We start from the raw sequence: 23,532 nt of genomic DNA, 5'->3' as shown, positions 1-23,532 counted from the left end.
GGTCCTTTGGGATTAGTGTCTGACTGGATATTTCCTGCTAAGAATACCCAAATATTGCTCACTTTTTAAGTTGCGTCCTATGTCAATTTTTATTGTACAATAACCTATCCTTCTCAAAAATAATGTTTAATTTCTCTAAAGAACAAGACATACCTCCCACAGCATTGGAAACAAACAACCTTTGTGTCTGTGAACCAGTTTTATTAATTCTCAAGCAGAACATACATGATGGCCCTTTATTGCTGATAGCATTCCATTCTGATTACCAACACTACATTCTTACAACCAACCCACAACCAAGTACAACAGAATTATCAAGCGTTAGTACCCTCTTCATTCTTAAACTGTTCTTAGCAAATGATGACTTTGACCAAGCTTCTGGCAGTTCAGTGGGAAAACAACCGATTTCCCTTTTTATTCAGGTGATGGAAAAGCTAGCCCTCCAGTCAACACAGATTTTGTAATAGCTTTAGAAATCATGATTTTTTTTAAATATATAGCAAATCCTGATAGCGTTGTTGTTGAATTCCGGTTTAATGTCGAAGCATAACGTGTTAAGTAGTACTGATACACCGTGGTCATCCTCCCCCATCCCAAAAAAATGGAAATGAAATTCCTGAATGCATACATTTTATAACCATTATTACATCATACCTTATGATAAATAACCACATTCAAAATCAGAGTTATTGCCATATAATTTTGCGTGACTAAGAGAGGAAAAAAGGATATTGTACATATTCACAACTTGACTTGACAAATGGCATGCAAAGACGTAAGGTACACATAATTGGAATATAAAATTTAGTTTAGACCTACGCCATGACCGTATGGCTACACCGGGCTAGACATGACGACACAGTATATGGACATATATACGTACGTACGTGTGTGCAAACATTTTCACATAAACCTCATAGACAAAACCAAACATTACCCTAACATCATGATATGATTCTTCAAATTTCATTTAAAGATAAAATATGGCTTATAGTGTTATTCTCTGATGTTTTTGTTTTTAGAAAGACGTATGATTATTTTTCACTTATCATTTTTTTTCCAACCAACCTAAAACAGGTGAAGCGAGGAATGTTTTTTATTTTAATTTCCGTTGCTAACTCTCTGCTGCAAGGGGGCAGAAAAGTAATCTAAAACTCCTCACCTAGAATGATACCGTAACAACCTAATGTAACTCCAACAAACGTTGTTGCTCGGCTACTTCTTCAGCATGTCTTGGAGAGGACCAGGGAGGTATTTCATGACCGTGTCCATGATGCTTTCCTCTTCGTCGTCGTCGTCTCCGCAGCCCTTGGGCACGGACGACTTAGGACGGGTCAGACTGCCCTCTGCAGACTGCTCCATAGCAGCCTGGGCCTCAGCCTCAGCCTCCTCCCTCTTCTTAATTCCGTACTGGAAAAACATGGATAATAGCTTTATAATAAAGATGACTATTATTGTGTCAGACTGCCCTCTGGAGAAAACGGATAGTAAAACTAACAGCGTTATAATAACATTGTCTCAGAAAATACGCTTCTTATGAACGCCACATGGTTAGGAGGGAGGTGGGGAGTGATACAGGAATTGTCTCCCTCTTTTAATGCAATAATCATGTGAAGAATAACAAAACATTTAAGCATTAGGTCAGGAAATACAGGAAAGATAGTGGGGGTGGAGTTATATTAGAATGATGTACTTCATAATGGCATTAACAATAATTTGGCATCAAAAACATATTCGCTCAAACGCGCCCTAACTTTTGTTACGTCGGTGATCATCGTTGGTCAAAAAACAAAAAATAGATTGACTGACTTGCGACTAGCTGTCGATCGCATGGCCTTTACAAAAACTTTGATCAGTGGCATGTATTCATGGATGCCAAGGGAAGCCAGGCGTCCCCAAATATTTGACCAATAAAAAAAAAATACAATTATAAAATAATTTGTCTTTTGTCTCTCTCTGTGTTTTCATAATTTTCAGTCAATTCGCAAGTTGCTGAATCTCACCTGAGAAATCAACCAAGTGAGGGAAACAGCGCCCCTCTGTCTCAGTATGTGTATTCAAATCAAATCAAATCAAATTTATTTATATAGCCCTTCGTACATCAGCTGATATCTCCATGTATCTGATACAGTCTGGACCAAAAGAGTATAACATGTTGTCGCTGTAGCATTTGAATGATTGATGCCAGCAAGCATTTGGCCACCCTTGATAAAACAATTATAAAATAATTTGCCAATCAGCGTTGAGCTGAGCTCAACTGTGGGTTGTCCTGGTGCAGCAAAACGCCCCACAAGGGATGCCAGTTTGGATTTGGCTTCAGACCAATCAAAAAAACGTGTCTGTTTCTTGTCTGCTTGTGTTGATGTCATGCAGCAGCTAGCTTGCTAAATCGGCCCTTTCCTAAGCCATGGGTGGAAATGGGGATTTTGACTTGTGGTTTTGACTTAATTCTTTGTATATGACTATGACGGCGATTCAGATCTAACCATAAATTAATGTTGTACCATTGGCCTGAGACGATTGACGTTCAATATGTAGCCTAGTAGGATCACGTTAACTAGCTAGCTAACTTAGCTGGTTCATTATTTCCCATACAAGGAAGTCAGGCTAGCAAGCATTTTAGCGAGGTAGCCTATCAAAACAAAAACTAAAAGTGTACTGCATGATAGAGCCATAGACGGTTTTGCCAACATGAAAGAGAGGAGGATGGCATTGGTGTTAAACTAATCTACAAGTAGGGTGAGTAATAAAAAATTACTTCTGCACGCACACACAGACACACACACAGAAATCAGTACCATGGACAGCCACATGATGTTTAAATGTTTTAAGTTGAAATGGTGCTGGAAAAGCGGTGCTCCTTTTGTCTTTGTGCTGACCTGCGGTAACTATGGTTCTAAATCAGTAGTTGTTTTCGTAAACTGTCAAACATGAACTTGCTTGACCACGCTGCAGGTGATAACCGTTTGTATGTAATATTTGCTTTGTGGACTTCACCGGACAGATGTTGCTTTCTGTTTTTTTTTTAATGAAACAAATGTCTGTGTAGTTGAATTTATTCCGCCACTGTGTGACTTTTTGTTGTCACAGCCTTATTGCATATCACGGTGGTGTATGATCGAATGTGTTATAGAGCAAACAACACAATTATCACATCTGTTGTAATATGGGTTTTTTACCGGCTTGGCTTGGCTTCCTCAGTGATTTTACCCACGCACCCCTACTGATCAAAGGTCATGCAGTTTTTTATGAAGTCGCCTTCTCACCAACTGCACCATGCAGCCATCACCTGCATTGTGGGAGGAACTATTTGTCACTATTTGTTTGTTTTTATTTGACCCACGTGAACGTGGACAAAAATTGGACTGAAACCAGAACAAACTTTGCCAGGATTCTAAAGCAATGAAAGGGATATTTGAGACGTCTCTCTAACCAATTAATTGTACAAACATTATGTTTTCAGTTTGTGAGTGTGTGATATGGGGGTATAGAAAAGTTTATGTTGACATTTATACAGAATTTTTCCAATAAACAATAGCAACAATGTTGACACTGCAACGTTGATCTGAGCCTTGCGGTTGGGAAAACCACTACAGTGTCCGTCTTTCGGGCTGTCGCAGATGCACCTCCCCCGACTTCACTCGCCGACTTTTGTCTACAGTTTCGGCTTCGTTAGGCTTACCGCTCGAACACACCCATTCTGTTCTAATGCTGTAATGCTGCTACACATTACTGGGGTCTGTGACCTCGATGCTGATTGCACGTTAGCTGTAATTCAATCAAAATCACTGACTGGAACGGGCCTCTGGGGTTAGACCAAAATAACATTCTTTGTGCACTCGCTGTGCTAGGAGAATGCATGGCATGTCATCTTGTGGGGGGGGGAACTCAAAATGGAAAAGATGTATTAAAACTCGCCCTCTTACTGTACAAGAAGAATGTTGTTTTTGGACATATTCTGCAAATCCGCTGAATGTTTTTTGAATGAACTACTGGGAGGGAAGTGCAGGCTTTCGTTCCAACCTTGCAGTAACACACCTGATTCAGCTAGTCAAGGTCCAGACTGAGGACCTTGATTATTTGATTTAGGTGTATTACTGTACCTAACTGCACACCCTGAGGAATCCTGGATAAGGGCTATTCCAGGGCTATATATTACAGGAAATTGGGATAGGATTCAATACCAAATGTGGTGTGAGCCATTGTTGTACAGTAGACCTACGTAATAGCATGTTACAAAAATCTATTTTCTAACTTAATTAACAGAAACCTGGAGATGTGTTGTCACCCACTCTGTTAGAAGTAAGAGAGCGTTTTGTGCACGTGTGGTGCGCGTGTGTGTGACAGAGAGAGTGAAAACACAAATCTGTGCTAATTAATTCATCTCTCAGAACAGAAACCCAACTCTCCTTCCTCTGACATATTGTGCACAGCTGTTACTAGCGCCTTTGTGCTTTTTGGGTTATTTTTAGGATCTGTCAACAAAAAAATATATATTTTTTTATTCCTTCCAAAAACAGAGCTGTTACAACTCTTCTCCTCTGCTTCTACTAGTCTCTTATGAATATATCTTTATTTGTGTTTTATTACACTGTTAGAAAAGGAAGTGCTATCTAGAACCCTACAGGTTTCTTCGGCTGTCCCCATAGGAGAACCCTTTAAAGAACCCTTTTTGGTTTCAGGTAGAACCCTTTTGAGTTCCATGTAGAACCCTTTTGAGTTCCATGTAGAACCCTTTTGAGTTCCATGTAGAACCCTTTTGAGTTCCATGTAGAACCCTTTCCACAGATGGTTCTACATGGAAGCCAAAATAGTTCTACGTGGAACCAAAAAGGGTTCTCTTATTTTTATGTTATTTAACTAGGCAAGTCAGTTATGAACAAATTCTTATTTACAATGAGGGCCTAGGAACAGTGGGTTAACTGCCTTGTTCAGGGGCAGAACGACAGATTTTTACCTTGGCAGCTCGGGGATTCGACCTACCAATCTTTCGGTTACTGGCCCAACGCTCTAACCACTAGGCTACCTGCTGCCCCAATGGGAACAACCAAAGAACCCTTTTGGAACCCTTTTCTAAGAGTGTAGGCCAGTGCTACCAAGCTGACATCAACCTTGATATTATAGTCCGTTGAGAGAGAGCGACCTTGAGGATGAGGGAGAGGAGAGAGAGGTGAGATGAGGAAGGATGGAGGATAGGGGGGAGGGGGCTGGAAGGCAGAGGTCATCCTGTCTTTGGCTACCTCTGCCGCTCTGCTTCTCAGAGTCTCTATTCCCTAGCTGTTATCTCCCTGCACTGTGGTGGCTAGTGGTTACATGGCAACCTCCACTAGCAACCATGCAGCAGCAGTGCATCAGGCAGCTGAAGAGGAGCACCGCTTTAAACACGTTGTAACATGGGAAATGTAGTCCTTCCGGTAGCCTGATATGAGTAAAATCATTGTACAATAGTTTCCCTTTTCTTTCGTTTAAAACTGACCTTTAATTTTTGCCTAGCGCCTCGAGTGAGCCGCGTCGTGTATGACATTTTTTTTTTAAGTGAAAAAAATCTGCGCTAAACTTCCAAAAAATGGGGGGCCATGCCATGAAAAGGGAAAATGGTTTTGTTGCTGTCAAGCGAATGCTGTCAAGCGAGTGAACAGCGGCCTCGACTGCAGCTCCATTAGCTGACCCCTGCTCTCACTGGGGCCTCTGCCAGTGTGGAAACAGGATAGCTAGCAGCTCTATGCCTTCAGGCCAAACTCACTTTCACTTCCTTACCGTAATTCAAATGGTTCTTTTGTTAGTGTATTTAGGCCGTTTGAAAAGGTTGGAAACCTAAGCAACCTGCCATCAAGTACAATAAGCCAACATAGCTACTTTACTAGGTCAAAGCTGTGTGTTGGAACATCTTGATAGAGTATGGGTGAAGTATGCCTTGTGAATTTCCTTTCTTTTTCGGCTTCAGATCTGCCTACTTCTCACAAAAAAAACATTGTTTTTAGTAAGAACTAGGGCCCGGGAGTTTTTCCAGCTCTGGTCATCCTGATAAAGAGGTAAAGGTAGGTAAAGAAAAAACTCAGGGCCCAACATGAACTAAAATTGCCAGCTGATAGAAAGGTAGTGTGTATAACTGTTCAACATCACATGTATTGTTTATTATTTAGTTTACCTTGTCTCTGATGCCTTGTCGCATTGATTCCCTCTCCACTTCCATCTTTGCATATTTGTCTTTCCTCTCCTCCTCCTGCTGCCTCAGAGCCTCTTGTCTTTCTTCCTCTTTCTTCTCTGCATCGGGGTCGGGCTCTTCCTTGTCTCCTCCCATCATCTTGCCCACATCAGGTGGCCCTCCTGGGTAACACAGAGACAAGGGGCTTGTTCGACATTGCAACCGACAGTGCAGGTGACTGCTGACTGACTGATCTACAAATCACCTTGCAGCATAAATAACTACTCATTATTATTTGTAGAACAGTCAGTCACCATTTACCCACAACGCATCATGGATTTGATGCCCTCGGACACGGCCATTGGCAACTGTCAGACGGGCCTGCTTACTTACTTTTAACTTAGACTGTCAAATTGTAGGGTAGGCCCAAACAGAACACATTTACACACATTTTAGTCACAGACACATTATCCAGAGCAACTTTCAATCCAGCGCCTTACAATCAGTGAAGTAGTCACTTTAGAGTTTTTTTTTAGATCACTGGGACAAGGGCGAGGTAGCACTCTTGTCATTTTTCTCAGTACAGAATATGTAACAAGATTAACTGTTTCGGTGTTCCTCATACAATGAGAAACTAAATCGTGTTCTCATGTGGAGCCATCCATTCGCATCACAAGTTTCAGTCGCACGTTTCAATGCAGAGAAATGCTGAATGTCAGGAAAAATGTTATGTCACAGTCGCAAGCACTCTGCCAAATGAGCAGAACTGTTACAGTCCGAGGTATTGCCCGACTGTGCCTCACGACTGCATGCTTGGTCATGCGAGAGAGGGAGGGGAGAGAGAGAGAGAGAGATAGGAAGAGGGAATTCCAGGAGACTGTTGTGCCCCTGGAGTGAGCTGCTAGTCTGTTTTTTTTTTTCTTTTTCTTGCTCATCAGCATAAAAATGAACTGCAGCAAAACGGAGAGCAACAGAGATAGAGAGAAAAAGAGAGACCGCTGCTCCTGTAGCCAGTCGGTGGGTCAGGGCTTATAGAGCTGACTGCAAATCTACATTCTCTCTGATCAAATAGAATCCAGGTTATATAGCACGGTGTCACCAAACTGAACACCATACAATCACTGAACACTCTGCTGAGTGTGCTCCCCAGTCTGGTTTAACCAGGCTATATCCAGTCCAGGTTAGTTTCAGCAGTTTCAAAAACAGCTGTGCTTAGTAATAGGCAGCCCCCCCCCCTCTGTCTCAGTCTCTCTCTATCTCTCTCTGTCCGGCTGTGTGTGTGTGTCTCTCTCTCCTCTCTCTCTCTCTCTCTCGCTCTCTGTCTCTCTCTCCTCTCTCTCTCTCTCTCTCTGTGTCTCTCTCTCTCTCTCTCTGTGTGTCTCTCTCTCTCTCTCTGTGTGTGTCTCTCTCTCTCTGTGTGTGTCTCTCTCTCTCTCTGTGTGTGTCTCTCTCTCTCTGTGTGTGTGTCTCTCTCTGTGTGTGTGTCTCTCTCTGTGTGTGTCTCTCTCTCTCTCTCTCTGTGTGTCTCTCTCTCTGTGTCTCTCTCTCTGTGTGTCTCTCTGTGTCTCTCTGTCTCTCTCTGTCTCTCTCTCTCTCTCTGTCTCTCTCTGTCTCTCTCTCTGTGTCTCTCTCAATCTCTCTCTCTCTCTCTGTGTGTGTCTCTCTCTCTCTCTCTCTCTCTCTGTGTCTCTCTCTCTGTGTGTCTCTCTCTCTGTGTGTCTCTCTCTCTGTGTGTCTCTCTGTCTCTCTCTCTGTCTCTCTCTCTCTCTCTGTCTCTCTCTGTCTCTCTCTCTGTGTCTCTCTCAATCTCTCTCTCTCTCTCTCTCTGTGTGTCTCTCTCTCTCTGTGTGTCTCTCTCAATCTCTCTGTCTCTCTGTCTGTCTCTGTCTCTCTGTATTGTGAGTTGATATGGGTAATAGTTATAAATAGCCAGAGCTGGTTGTTGGTGGCGTGTTCTGATGATGACTGCAGTGTCTGTTTCATTGCACGTCATGTGCTTTGAAGAGGAAGGAGTGTTTTATGCCATCGTGGGGCACATTAGATTAAGGATTAAAGAGGGCCCTTTATATGAAACTGTGTAACTATGCATCATCTCATAAACCGTCTTGCTCGCCCTCGTCCTCCTCTTTTTCCTCCCCCTCCTCTCCGTCATCCCACTCCTCGGCTTTTACAGTTCTACTGTCTCTACCGTTTTGACATTGATGGGATAGAATTCCTTATTTATAGATTCTGGGCTGTGCACTGAAGGAACTCAAGGTCACACACTCACTAAGGAAAATGATTAGCCTTGCAGTACAGAGGGAGAGAGTCGGAGATACAGGAAGCAGTGAGTGCACCCTCTCGCTGATACAATCTCATCTAAGTGTTTTCGAATAATGAGATTAGCTTTGACTTTCAGTCAACTATCGAGCTAGAAGAGCATCTGAAGATGCCTCCGTTCTATTTCCTGTTGAGGAAAGAGAAATAGTTGCCCCTCGGCAGTACAGAACCCTTCACAAGCAGGATAGATTCCCTGCAGGCTCAATAAAACTGTAGGTTTTCTTGGAGGTGAGAAATATGGCTGATTCTCCCCTAGGCTCAATTGAAGTCTAGGTGAACTGAAGCCCCACCGTTATACTGGATCTTACAACTATCAGATCTGGTCCCTTCAGATCGGCAGACGCCAAAGGGAAATAGGCTAGCTAGAGGAAAGGAGGTTGTTTTCGGATTGGCTGTTAGTGTTTCATAGTCTTGTGTGTGAATGTTCCTTTTTTCCTTTCCGTTCCAATGTTTCCCATTAGGCTCCACTATGTGGTTGTGGGATTCATTTGAATGACTAGGTCTCGGTCTGACACTGGTCTCGCTCAAGTTCAGATCCTTCTCAGAGGAATCTTGAGCTGCGGCCTCGGTCACGATGACACTGGGTCTCGGTCTGATCCGGTTTTGTGCCAAGTCAGCAATGAGACACACCTTGGCCTAGATTCCATTGAGTGTATGTCTGCAATCATAAAATAGCTTGCACGTCCAGTTTCGGCATTCACGGCTTGTATTCACAAAATGCCTCAGAGTAGGAGAGCTGATCTGTGATCAGATCCGCCCTCTTATCCATTATGATTTCAAAAGCCAAACGGATCCTAGATCGATCGGCGTGTCCGACGCATTGTAAATACGCTCCCAGGTAATCAGAAGAGGAGTGTAACACGGAGGAGAGTTGTACTAACATGTGTATGAGTCATCTGCCATAACAGCAATCTGAAGAGGCTGGTCAATAATCTCCTTCTGCACTTCTTCGTGGCCGCCCCTTCGCCCCACCCCCCCTGCACTCCAATCAAATCAGGCCCTGAGCCAAAAGATGACATCACCTAACCATTCCACTGAAAAAAGGCTACATAGCCTGCGCCCCGATTTCCCACCCTTCCACTCATGCATCCCGTCATGGATTTTACAATACTGGAAACTCCCTCCAGCCAAAGCACATCAATCCACGATGGGAAGGGTGCAAGTGCACACTGCAAGCAGCAGTAGACTGGGGATGCGTCTGAAATGGTAGCCTATTACCATATGGTCCTGGTCAAAAGTAGTGCACTAGGCGTAGAGAATAGGGTGCCATTTGGGAAACACATTTGGGTGATGGAGCAGTCAGTGAGTGTGGTGGATTCTGACAGGCCTCTGTCACCAGCTACCTGGAGCTTGATTGTCAGTGTGAAATTGTTTTTTTTCTGTCAGGTGACATAGACATCATGCAGGGACGTATAAGAGTTCAGATACATGGAAATCAGAGATGAGATTTGTGGATAAATGTGTGATATATATATATATTTAAAACATGATAATAATCAGTTGTTGATTATGTTATGTTTATCAAGTTTTTTTTAATGATTATTTATTGACTGGCATATTTAATTCCTTGATGTATCTGTTGAGAAGTCCATCCCTTATGCTTTACTGCCATCACTGTACCTCTGCATTCAGGCTCTGTTGTTTAAGTGGACTACAGTGGACAAATGAATGAAAGTTATTTGTTTAAATGTGTTGGCTGACAATCAACATTATATTTGTGACAAGTATCTCAAAGTTAACTGTAAGAAAAAAAATCATTTAGTTAAGCCTGAATTAGTTAAATTTAATACAGAAATATTTGGTTGATATTCAAATAGATAACAGGCTAGATTGTATGAGTGTAAAGTAGAATAGAGTGTAGCTGTGTGCATCTACAATCAAACACTTTAAATGCTACTGTTTGTTTAGGGATTCTTATCATGGAGACTGGAGAGAGCACGGGGCTATGCAGAAGTTGGTGGTTGGTCCTGCATTTCAATGAGAAATGTAGGCTACCTCTCGCAATCGCGACTCCCACACACCATTTCTATAGGCTGCTCAGCCAGTGCAGCAGAAGCCCTTAACTATGCGGAAGACCCCAGCAAATATGATGAAAAAGTACCACAGATGTACAGTATTATATTTGTCAAGACTAGGTGTTCACTTATCAAGTTTGACCTTAACGTTTTTTCTAATATAGTCTACATCAGGTTTGTCCATAATGATAAAGTGACAATGTTAGTCTAAATAATGTTATGGATATAGCTTATAACTATATACCTATTCATTAACTTATAAATAATTAATAGAATTGAAAGACTGGCACACGTAATGTCCTTTCCCATCCCATGTACAGTATATGCTGCATTGCCTTTGAGTGTCCGACACGACTGTGGTAATGGTGCAACGCATTAATCAACTTACCTCCCATAGCTGCCTTCATTACAAAATTCATGATGATGCTTTAAGTCTTGCCTCCCCTCAGATAAACAGTTTCACGTCAGACAGGACAGATGCTGCCCAGGTGCCAGGAGAAAGAAACCTTCGAAATTAAGACAGTAGAGGTTCAGTGGTTATATTGACCCATAACTCACTTTCTCCATCAATGACTGTGTGTCTCTGCTCCCTCCTTTTAGTTTGCAAATTGAATGGTGTGATTTACAAACAAGATGCGTTGTTGGTTACGCCTCCTCCGGGTAGTGTAACCTCAAATGTATAGCCCACTATATTTTATGAATTTATTCTGACGGAGTGGATTCCACGGAGATAGCCCCGTGAAGGACAGAAAAAGGTCAATTTAGAGCGGTTTTCTTGGGGCATATTTTGTAAAAAGGCTATAAATTGACGGCACTGGTGTCGTAAATAACCGGCCCAACGTTGGTATAACGTAGCCTAGTACATTGCATGGGGCCAAGCTTTCCTGTATTGTACATCAAATGGGAAGAAGCAGCCTCATGTAAGCATAGGCTACCAGACAAGGTATAGCACCCCAATGCCGATAACAGCGTTAATTTGATCAGGGAAATATATAAGGCTAATCAATTCCTCGAGCCCATAATCCGCGTTCAATGTCAAACTTTCAATTGTCCGGATTCGGTCATATGGTTTAAAACCCATATGCATGGTGAGTTGTAGCCTACAACGTCCCAAGTAGCCTGACCATAATCCTAATCGTGGCTAATTTGAAACGAATAGGGCCTACGATCACGTTAAAATATATATATATATTCCCCTTTATTCGGGACACATAACCTTGTCTGAACCCACACACAGCTACAAAAGCAACGGCAAAAATCACTTCCTTTCTCGGGCGCGGAGCGATTTCAGCACCATTTTTGGGGGGGACAGCTCTCAATTCGTCCCACAACGTCAACATCTCTTGTGTCTTGCGATCGGGACATGCGATTACCTTTCCGAGCGCCTTGGATCTCTCAAAATAGCAACGTTATCCTGGCAAAATATGGAAGTTGTCGCGAAATAAAGAGGGTGTGGAGATCCTTAGATGCTCACTTTGAGCATCCCTGCTGTATTTCCCACCGTCTTCCTGGCTTCTGCACAACGACTGCACGCGCGTCAGGGGAGGGAACTGCAGTTGCTGTCTGATGATGAGGAGGAGAGGTGGGTAATCACATGGAGTTCTACCAACCTTCTCCCAAACGTCCCACGCCTTCACTGACAAAAAAACCTACTGCAAATACTGTCCGCCTTGCAACGTCTGCTGCCCCTATTACCCAAGATGTGGCTACTGGGTTACACTGTTTGGCAAACCGCCACTTTGATACCCCAGATTAGCTATACATAAACTCTCTGATAAATAGATCTTCAAAAGTCTGACCTAAATGTTCTCGCAAATAGGGTGAATGCACACTTCAGCTGACGTAGGCTTCTGTAGGTTACTCACGTCATGCACCATTTCGTTAGCTCGTTAATTCATTGGGATGGAAATGTTGATTTATTTTAAGATGGTTGCAAGATGTTTAGTCAGCGTTATAGTCTATATGGTTCGGTACTGCGCCCAGGTAAAATGTGTTTTATATCGGATAATAATTGATTGGATTTATATAGTGCTGCTCTACCAACTGAGGTACTCGCAGCGCTTTACACAGTAGGGGGAAACTCACCTCATCCACCACCTATGTGTAGTACCCGTCTGGGTGAGGTACGGGGACCTTTTTTTGTGCCAGAACGCTCACCACACATCAGCTAGAGAGGTGAGGAGTGATATATGCCAATTATGAATGAGGGGGATAATTAGGTGGCCATGATGGAATGGGGCCAGGTTGGAATTTAGCCATGACACCGGGTTAACACCCCTCCTCTTACAATAAATGCTATGAGATTTTTAGTGTCCCACCCAAAAGACTGCATCCTATGCAGGACAATGTCGCCGTCACTGCGGCATTGAGATCTCCTCAGACCAGAGGGAAGTCTGTCCCTCCAACACAACTTGTAGCAGCATCTGGTCTCCCATCCAGGGGCCGACCAGGACAGACCCTGCTTAGCTTCAGAGGCAAGCCAGCATTGGGATGCAGGGTGGTGCGCTGCTGGTTGTTCGATTACCATGGCACGCTTTGTTTAAGAGATTTGAAGATTGAAATCCGATTTTTAATGTTTTAATTTTTTTGAAATCAACAACTAAAAAAAGCGTGGATTGTTCTCCATTCACCCCTGATTCAGAATATACCATTTTCATAGTCATGGCATGTTTGGTTCAATAGCTATTGTCGAGGTAAAAAACAAAACAATGTCCACCGAATATCTAATATAAAACGGAATATAAAACAAGCTCCTTTTCTTGTCAAGAATCCAATTACCCCGACAAATGGTAATTTCAATGAATTTTCCTCCAGTCAATGTTACTGTGCAAACCTGCATGAAAACAATGCTATATGAGACCAATAAGAATTTGTTATAGGCTTAAACCACTGTCAAATGTCGGGAATGGATAGAAGTTGAAAAAACAACATGTTTCATTTATATTCCCCACCAGGCTCCAAAGATGCTCAGAACACTGTTTAAAATTTCATAAACCATTTCTTCACCTTACCTTTATCTTAGTCTTATCTAAAATTGAAGAAGTGTTTCTTCTTTGTGATGATAAACGGGGTTTGAAACATTAATTCCACATTCCAAAAAGGATACACAGGGTCAACAAACATGTTTTTCATTTCTATTGTCTGTTGTTGGTTATTTGAAACCATTCACTTTATAAGTCAAGTGAGCATCAGAACAAAATGCATGACATTTCAGTTGATGCATTGGTGCATCTCATTTAAATGACACAAATTGAGCTTAAGACAACCAAACAAGGTTACTAAACTTTTTATTTGACTTTTATTTTACCAGGTTATCCCATTTTCAAGGGAGAACATGGACAGAAAAATGTACCAGAAAATAAGAACAATATACAAAAAAGCTAAATTACTCTACAGAGAGGAGGAACAGGTCTTCTAAAACACTGCACATGCCCAGAAGCTACTGTATGAATTAACTATTCATCTGCAGTCTCCTAGCTGCTCCCTCAATCTCTCTCTCACTCTTTCTTCCTCTCTCCCCTCTTTCTATCTCTCTCTCTCTCTCTCTCTCTCACTCACTCACTCACTCACTCACTCACTCACTCACTCACTCACTCACACTTATCTCAGCCACTCCCCCTTCTCCCTCCCTCCCTGCCCCCCCCCCCCCCCCACTGTCTCTCTTTTGCGCTCATCCTCTCCCCATCTCTCGGTCTCTCCCCCTTTCTCCCTCCATCTCTTCAATCTCCCTCCCTCCCTCCCTCCCTCTGAAATGACATTTGCATTATTTAACAGCCCCTGCAAGGGTGACTTCGTCTTGGCGTGCTTGACATGCTGCCTGCGCCCCACTGCCTAGTGCTAGTGCCTATATACCAAGCCCCACTGTGAGTCTTTGGAGCCAGGCAGCTATACTAATAACTGACTGCAGTAGAGGGCTACAAGAAGGGCTGCCATAGAATCCATTCATACATCAAAACACTGGGACTGTATCCAGTCGAAACACACTGACACAAACATCCATCATGCTCTATATAGAACCCTTGTGTGCTTTAAAAATGACATCACTCCGTTACGGAACTCACACCAGAGAGGAGGATTCTGGGAGTTCCATTGAGCTGTATTGGAGAACGTTGGAGGAGAGGAAGAGATTGAACCATTTCACTATTTGACTGCTAACACAGTGGTTGGCAATGTGAGAAATGTTGCTTTTAGTCATGTGTAAAAAGCTTTGATTATCAGGAAAGGATATTTGACATTGTGGAAAAATGTTGTGGGGGCCTGTAGTGTTTTCAATGTCATTACATTCTGAGAAATATGAATCAATTGTACATTTCAAACATTTTACATTTACATTTTAGTCATTTCGCAGATGCTCTTATCCAGCGCAACTTACAGTAGTGCATGCATACATTTACATCACACTCCCTATTATATTCTTTGTCCAACTCCCCTCATCTGTGCGGAGCTTAAGGACAACTCTCTCTCTCTCTCTCTCTCTGTCCCTATTGTGCTTTTCCTGAAGTAGAGCAGGGCCGAGGAGGAGGGGCACGTTTGCTTTGATATTAGTGTCAATCAACTGCACTCTGTGGTCTCTGGAGTAGGTGTGACTGCCTGCCTGTCTGCCTAGCTGGACTTCCACCGCAATGCGTAAAGGGTTCACTCTCCAGCGAGGGCGGGTCCAGCTCGGCCGGACGTCCTGTAGCTATTGTGATGTTAAGAGCTTTGAGTGATCTCTCCCCACTGACTGGGCCCTGACTCTGTCTGGTTGGGCGAAGGAAACAGCCCAGACAACAGGGAGGGAGTTGAGAGTTGGAAAGTGTCCAAACTGCTGCATACGTTACAGAGAGCTGGAGATGTACTGCAGATTGCGTCCCGACTCCCATTCCTAGACTACTCGGAGGCAGCTCGATCATTTTCTTAGCCCCCCTCCGTACCAAATTGCCCCCCCCCCCCCACCCTCCTCTCTCTTTCACACACTACACACCCCCTTTCACTCTGGGTTTTTAAGAGAAAGTGTTTGTTCATGACATTGGATGTGTGTTGCTCCTGAAGGGTTTTGGGTTAATCTAATTAGTGCAGTGAGGGATATTTGGCTGAAAGCCATGTTAACGCAATTAGTAGAAAGACAGTACTCTGTGTGTGATACAGAAAGTCTTGGTGTCAAATGTGAATGTTAGCTCCAGATGTGGACCCCAACAGGCTTCCGCTCCTTGCTACTGCGCATAGGGAAAATACCCTCACGAAATCACACTTAAGTAAACTAGTGGAACACTCTTTAGGTTTTTGCTTTCTCTGTGTATGCTCATGCTGTTACCTTTTGATCTTTGCATGCACACCAATGCTGGTTTGATTAACAAAGAATTCGGTGATGACTTGCTTACTAATACCTTAGCGAGACTGCAGCTGTACTCCTCCCCCCATTTTGTCAGAGTGTTTCTGAACTCTCTGTGTCATAACCTTCAAATATTTCTTCAAAATGTATTTAAAAAAAGTCTACTATCCTTGTCTGATGTGCAGCCCAAGCCGCTGTTCACCTCTCCCTGCATTGCTATGACAAAAAGCCTACTGTACTTAATCTGTTAAAACACAGATCCAGCCCAAATGACTTAACGCTGAGCGATATTCATCACTGGTCATCGGAACCCTCTAAATCCATACCCAAAGGCCTCCGTCACGCAAAACAAAAATATCCATCATCACAAAGATATCCATCCACCATCTTAGTTTTTTTCCCCCAAAGAGCATTGAATAACGTGGTTCTGGATTCGCTAACTCTGCAGACAGAGAGAAATCTGGGGGCCCCAGTATATGCCTTGTATTGATTAAAGGCTGTTGATCGATACTGCACAGTTGATGGTTAGTAGTTTTATGAGGGGCAGTCATGCCATCCCACTTTGTTTTACGGTCCCCTTCACCCTCTGCTGACCCAGCACTCTTTACAGGCTCTGGCTAGGGGCCAGGCAGGGGAAGGCAGGCTGGGGGAAACAGACCAGTCAGGGAGACCAGGTAGGCTGGGGGAGACAGACAGGCAGACAGACAGACATACAGACTGGCAGGCAGACAGGCAGGGGGTGCGGGGGCATGTCTTTAGTTCAGCCTCCTAACATCCTCTGGAGTTCAGTGTCAGAGGGAACGTTTGATATTGTGTTCACGAAGGGCTTTGTTTGTTCTCTGTCTGTGTCCTCGTAGAACAGTGAGCTTTTATTCTGCAGTGTTTGTGTAGCGCTTTGCTGTTACTGTGTCCCTCATCGATTGTGAGTCGTGCGTTGAAAAGAGAAGTACGGTCAAAAGGATATTTGATCATATTTTGTTATAACAATGATACTACCATATCCGTGTAAACATTTGTGTGTAACATTCAGTGGTTGAATAGGAGTTGTGTGGGTGGTAAAGGTGGCTCTAACTCTTGTTGCATTTCCAGTCATTTTGAAGAGAGATCTGTTCTGTTCTGTTCCATGCTGCTGTCTCCTGGCGACTCCTGACAGTGTCACCCCCCACAGCACGTGTGTTGGTGTCTTGATTACATGCTTTCCAGCTTTGACACACACACACACACACACACACACACACACACACACACACACACACACACACACACACACACACACACACACGGGACTCACACACACACACGCACATAAACCCATGCACACAAGGGCGGGCGCACACACAAATCACTCACACAAACTGCTGTTGCTGGTCTTTCATTTGCTGTGTAGGTCCATGAATACATATGGTAATACATTCAAGGGGTCATGCATATTTTACAGCTTTAAAGGTTAGGCGAGGGAGAAAACAGTGAGTGACCAGATATATCCGAATCTTCTAAAGATATTTCAGGTCATACCTCTCCTTTAAAAATAATCTCCACTTCAACTGACAATAGCAGTATGCAGTACATAAACAATCCCATAATTGACATGCGTTGTGTGGTCCCACAGAAATACCTCGAAGGCTGCGTGTGTGTATGACTTTGCAGATATGATGGGTTGCCCTTGAGAGACCTTCATTAGCATTGCAGGGATGATGAAATGCACACTCTCTGTTACTGTAGTCACTCTACCTCCCTCCTCTGACCAAACCAGGGAACTGCACCCAAATCAGATGCGCAGTGAGCACACCAGCGTTTAAATTGCAGGGGTGCATCGAGGGAGGCAGTCGTGCGCCTGAATTGTTGGTCCACACAACCGTCTGGGTGGTTCAAAGTAATTACTTCCTTAATTCATTATTCAAATTATGAACTGCTTTTAAAGGGGTGAATTGGATGCTATCCTGTAACTTATATACTGTGTAGCCTACACGCAGTGGCGGTTCTAGACCATTTCAACCGGGGGGGCCAAGCTGGGGCCAGTTGTACTGTTAGAGGGGCCAGTTACATTAGACGTTATTGTTGTCATATCGTTTTCTTCACTGCATTGCAGGCATTAGCAGGCAAAAGACCATGTTCATAATCATTAGTGTTCCGCGTTGCCACTGTCTAATAACGGATGTAAAAAAAGAACGATAGCAAAAAATGAGTTATGTAAAAATTATTTCATACTCCACATTTAGGGGGGCCACAAGGGGGTCCAAAATTGTTGTCACAGGGGCACTGGCCCCCTGCCCCCCCCCCCCAGAACCGCCCCTGCTTACACGGTGTAGGCTACACCTAAAATTGCTGTTAATAAGGGCAAACACTATACAAATGGTCAAGTCAGTTAGTCAACCAACATTTGAAACATAATCCAAATCAAACGTAGATGCCTTTTTTTTTCTGTACACAATGAAGTGACAAATATAATGGAAAATAATTACATTGTCGATATAGCCTATCTATTTGGATATTTATCTCATCTTTTTTCATCCAGATAAGTCCTCCTATAACACAGAGCACTGTGATAAGTGCTTCCTGTACTGCCCCATAAGCAAACCTGAATTCAAAGTGGACAGGTAAATTCTCTTTTGACTCGGTTGTTTAATCGTGTTGGGGGAGAGGGAACCCAGTTTTGCGGGGGAACACCTGAGCAGTGGAGTTGGACAACAGAGGGGAACAGGGAACACCAAATAACCTGCCCCCTGTGGACAATGTAAATGTCATGTGGTTGTGTTGTGACTCAGACCAGTGAAGTTAAGGTCTAATTATAACACTTTTAAGGGGCGACTTTATAGTCAGCCAGACACTGTACATACTTCACAAGGCGAATGTTAAGTGAGTCAACCTGGGGACCAGTAGTTCGCTTTGTTAACCTAACGGCTATTGAAAGAAGTGTTTGCAAATACCTAATTTAGTCTAAGCGTGCGAAGAAGAAAAATGATGTTTTTTTTTTGTCTGTGTAAAATGCATGAAATAGGGTGCCAGCTGAAAACATTGTCAGTTCGAAGGAGCCCATTGCAGCAGTGTGACAGCCTTTTGTTCATTCAACACTTACCTGGACAAGTCCCCGAGGTAGTGCTGCTCTTTCATCATGTCTGGGGTTGAGTGGTGGGGGGGTGTCGGGAAGAAGGAGTGTCTGCATTCTGGTCTCCATGCACGTCCTACTGCGTCACACAACCCGCCCCTCCATCACCCCCCTACCTCGCTCTCTCACTCCCCTCATCTCTCTCACTTTGCAGCTCTCAAGGCTTAACACCAGCCAGCTCTTATGCAATCCAGCCCTCACTTGTGGAAATAGCCCTGCAATGCAGCACAGTTATGAAATAGCAAGCCGCACTGCTGCTGTTGGGTTGTGCTCAGGATGGAGGCTGAGAGATATGCTAGTGAAGTGGCTGCAAGCGAGAGAGGGAGGTTCAGCACACAGTATCTGCATTCATAGAGGGGGTTGGAGATGGAACACCCAGAGAAGAAAGTCCTTGAGAAATAAATGTGTTTTTCAAATCCTCTGTTTTTCTGTAGGCTAATTCATTGCTGCCTTTGATGACTATATGCAAGCGCGCAGATTTGCAGAACTCAGAAACTTCTGAATGAAGAAAGTTGATCAGACATTTGATTGAATATCTACCCTAAGAGGACCAAAATAACTTGAAAGGTGGCGTAGCAGAGGTAGCCTGTTAGTTCGCTGAGCTACATCCTCTCATTTGCCTGATGGGTGACCTTACCTGAGACCTTAAGCTCATATAGATAACACCTAGACTTTAGCTTAGCGGGATATTATGAGTTGAGTGACGACCATAGACCGGTGAGGACCCACATTTGATACCCAGCCTGTAAAATGAAACTCATCCAGGCCAGGGGTAGTCATTGATTAAAGAAACATTTCAGAGAAATAGCTCCATCAAATGGCAATGAGAATCCTTCAGAAACTAGAAAAGGTACATTTTCTGAAGAAAATATGTGTGCTTGCTTCAGCTTTTACTACATGTTTTAGATACAGTGTATGTATTCTAGTTAGATGAGTTGTAAGTATTGGTCTAGATTAGAGCTAGTCTGGTCCCAGATCTGTTTGTGCTTTTGCCAGCTCCATTGCTGTCATTGTCAAGCCATACATAATTGGCATCACAACATAGTGACAAGGCGTTGGCATGATGGTACGAACAGACTGGCACACAATCTAGTTGGTCTTGATCTATAGTCTTATAGAAGGTCAAAATATTAAGTCTAGGTAGATGTCAAGTAATTTGGTCTTGGACTTGACCTGTACTATTAGACTAGTCAGATGTCTAGTTGGTACAGTTGGTTTTAGGGTGCGGTTTAGTTGGCCTAGACCTAAATCTATGATGAAGTAAGATCTTTAGATGGTCTTCTCCAGGGTTTCCCAAACTCGGTCCTGGTGCTCCCCCTGGGCTCACAGCTTTTTTGTTGTTGTTGAGGGAGACAAGTCCGAGTTTGGGAAACCCTGGTCTATGTTATAGTTAGATGTCTTTTTGATAGATCTATAGTGAAGTTTGATACCTAGCTAGAAGGCCTGATTGGTGGCGTGCAACAGAGATGGTTGTTGTTCTGGAAGGTTCTCCCATCTCCACAGAGGAACTCTAGAGCTCTGTCAGAGTGACCATCGGGTTCTTGGTCACCTCCCTTGACCAAGGCTCTTCTCCCCGATTGCTCAGTTTGGCCAGGCGGCCAGCTCTATGAAGAGTCTTGATGGTTCCAAACAACCTCAATTTAAGAACGATGGACGCTAGCTAGCTAGCACACAGTGTCGACAACTAGCAAGCTGGCCTCCTGCCTGCTGTACTAGTAACCAGTGTCCTTCTCCCACGTCTGTCGGGCAACTTTTTCACGCTGTTCTCTTAACGAAGACAGGTGTTTGGAAGGAACCAATGGGATGCATGGGGGCAGGTTTTCCTGTAGATACAGGAATGCCCACATGCAGGAACACCCCGAATTGAAGGCTGCAGTTGCACACTAATTGTACTGGCTCGGTGAGAGGTTTGCGCTGCTCGAATATAAAATGAAGTATATATTTTTTTTAGATTTAGATTTCGCGCACAAGAGTAATACATGTGCCAGTAATGTTAAATTAGTTTGAGTATAAGTACCCGGGACCATTTCACTTTCACGCAAGCCTACATCTGAAAGAGACATGATGAGAGGAATTTCATGAAATTAGAAGATCTGCTTGAACAATGGTAGGTAGCAAGTTCATTTAGTGCAACGTTCACGCTTCAGAGTATTGCATGATAGCGCTAGTTTGGTGGTACCTAGCCAACTAACTTTGACCTAGCTACAGTAGCGGAACTACACTTTTGGCTAACGTTATCTTGCTAGCTAGCTAACGCAATATAGACAAGACAAACATATTGTGCTCCGTTATAACTAACTTCGCTATCATTTTAGTTAATGTAATATATGCGCATTTTCACTATGAATCACAAAGCTAGCTAGCCTAGTTGAAATTAGCTGAAGTTAGCACACGTAAACTAGCTGGCTAGTATACCGGTAGTTATCTAGCTAGCAAGTAGGAAAAGTAACACTAGTCAGCTATTCATCATATAGATACCAAATGTTACATTTGTCATTGTCTGCTAACTAACCAGTGTGAATAAAGCGGGTTGAGTTAACTAGCTATCCCGCTAACGACGTTAACAGCAACCCTTAGATAGCTAACTGCTAATAGCTTGTTGGCAGCATAACCGGGCCATATCATCACTTGCTGATTTAGGCGAACTTTTTAAGCTAATTGATATGTAGCGAGTTAACGTTAACTACTTTTATAAATTGAGACTGGCTTTGATATGGCAAGGCTGACTATACAAAAATGTCTATTCAAACTAAAAAGGAATAGTTAGCCTAACATTTGTATTCCCTGGCAAGTTTATTCTAGCTAGCTAACATACTGTATAATTGAAATAGCTACATTGTAAATAGCTAGAATAGTTAGTCCTTTAATGAGAAATATATAGTTAGTTGAAAATGGCTAATTCTCTACCTAATTCTCTACCTTCTCTACATCTGAGTTCAGCAATGTACATAAAATAATAATGTAATGGGCATTTGTGGCGTGAGTGTATGGATGGAGGCCTGTGTGCTGGCTATTAGAGAATACAGTAGATTAGTGATTGTTGCTACGGGTGTGGAATTAAATATTTTGTCCCATATACTGTTCCAAGTATAGTTATAATACATTTGTCAAGATTCTGTTGTCACGTTCACTCTTCCTAAATCAGAACAAGCAATACAAGCACTTAAAGTTTCTCCAACACTCACACCACAAGTTGAACAGTCACTGAAAGTACATTCTTAGTATTCCTCTGAATACCAGTGGGTGGCGCAATTTCACAATCAGCAACACGTTATTTTCATAAACTGCCTTTAGATTTGACAGTATATGAGACAGATATACAGTATGAAATAAACAGACCAGGATCTGTCTTTGTTTAGGTACGAAATAGACGTGTTATGCAGGCCTATGTCTAGACTATACAATCTAAAGTGGCAGACCCTTTTATATCCTAATCAGACAGCACTAAATGTTCTGTGAACACCAGCCCGAGAGTCTTGTAGGAAGACAAAACAAAAGGCAGCGACTGTCAGCTGCTACAGAATCACAGTGTTTACAGGATGTCATCAGTACAATACAACAGTGAATAATCAGTGTGTCCTCGGTCCTTGTACTTCCAGTCTGGTGTCAACCACTATCAACAGATAGGAGAATAATCCATAACATTCAGTATCAAGTCTAGTGACCATCAACCCAGACCTTGAGTATCACAAACACTGGAAATCATGTGTATTACAGATAGGGAAAATGTATAAATATTCAAAACATTGTATTAATAACCCTCAACTGAATATGAATTTTGTATTACATTTTTTATAGAATTTTAAAACATACAATGAACATACAGTGAAGCCACTCAACATTTACATTCAGCGAACCGGGGACCCGAACCATCGCCCTCTCGGCCACCCGCCCTAGCTCCCAACAGCCAGACCACCAACCATCTAAGATACCCACCCCTACAGTTCCACTTTTTCCAAACAGGGAAATGACTTGACCAACAGAAAATAATATCAAAGATCTGTATATAATGACGAGATGCTTATGTTTACGCCCTAACAATGGGAGTGGTTCTAAGGCAGGGAAGGCAGGCGGACAAGTTTAGGCCCAAAATAAGCCCATAGAAACGCATTGGATTCATTTTGGACTGATTTTGGCGAGAGTGAAACCGATACTACGCATGCGTACAAGGACCGGACATTTTTTCATTAAGAGTTTAATGGAAACATTCAACAATGGTAAGTCTATCGTCTTACAGTCAAAAGGCTATGGCCTGTTATTGAACATACAACTCCTTAAATGTAATGGCAATATGTAGATTTCCGCCTAAATAGGCATACCCAAAAGTAACTGCTATTCATGTGTAATTACATGACAAAAACTTGGTATATTTGGAAAGAAGACATCTGGGAGATTGTGAGGAAATCATCAGAAGATAGGAGTTACGTAGTTCAGAGTACACAAGATCAAGCGCACAAAATAAAAATAAAATGTTATATTGAAAGTCCTATTTCATTGACAAGCTATAAGTGAATTATTGATGACAACGTGAACGATATCAGAAAAATAATGGGATTAATAGACCTAACAACTAGTAATGACAGATGTTTTAGTAAGTGGTGTCAGGTGTGGTCATGGGACGTTTCCAAATCACTGA

At 42.9% G+C, this 23,532-nt stretch overlaps 2 protein-coding genes across 3 annotated transcripts in view; one reads left to right on the top strand and one right to left on the bottom strand.

Moving 5' to 3' along the window:
* Window positions 1–180: 180 nt before the first annotated feature.
* Window positions 181–12,269, bottom strand: LOC106609885 (complexin-1). Its single transcript, XM_014208916.2, has 4 exons — window positions 11,853–12,269; window positions 10,868–10,985; window positions 6,149–6,327; window positions 181–1,410 (listed from the first exon to the last, which is right to left on the bottom strand). The coding sequence occupies exons 2-4, from the start codon at window positions 10,896–10,898 to the stop codon at window positions 1,216–1,218; spliced, it is 405 nt and encodes a 134-aa protein (XP_014064391.1). The 5' UTR covers window positions 10,899–10,985; window positions 11,853–12,269; the 3' UTR covers window positions 181–1,215.
* An 8,435-nt stretch (window positions 12,270–20,704) lies between these two features.
* Window positions 20,705–23,532, top strand: part of LOC106609886 (bifunctional UDP-N-acetylglucosamine 2-epimerase/N-acetylmannosamine kinase) — a 38,999-nt gene continuing 36,171 nt past the window's right edge. Inside the window, exon 1 of one of the 2 annotated variants that reach the window (XM_014208918.2) lies at window positions 20,705–21,003. In XM_014208918.2, the coding sequence (XP_014064393.1) occupies window positions 21,001–21,003 (3 nt within the window). In that variant the 5' untranslated portion in view covers window positions 20,705–21,000. The remainder of the gene's footprint in view (window positions 21,004–23,532) is intronic. The other variant, XM_014208917.2, reaches the window with a different exon arrangement.

Source organism: Salmo salar, chromosome ssa08, assembly GCF_905237065.1.
Source record: "Salmo salar chromosome ssa08, Ssal_v3.1, whole genome shotgun sequence".
NCBI classification, from domain to species: Eukaryota; Metazoa; Chordata; class Actinopteri; order Salmoniformes; family Salmonidae; genus Salmo; species Salmo salar.
This window is presented reverse-complemented; position numbering and strand designations above follow the sequence as displayed.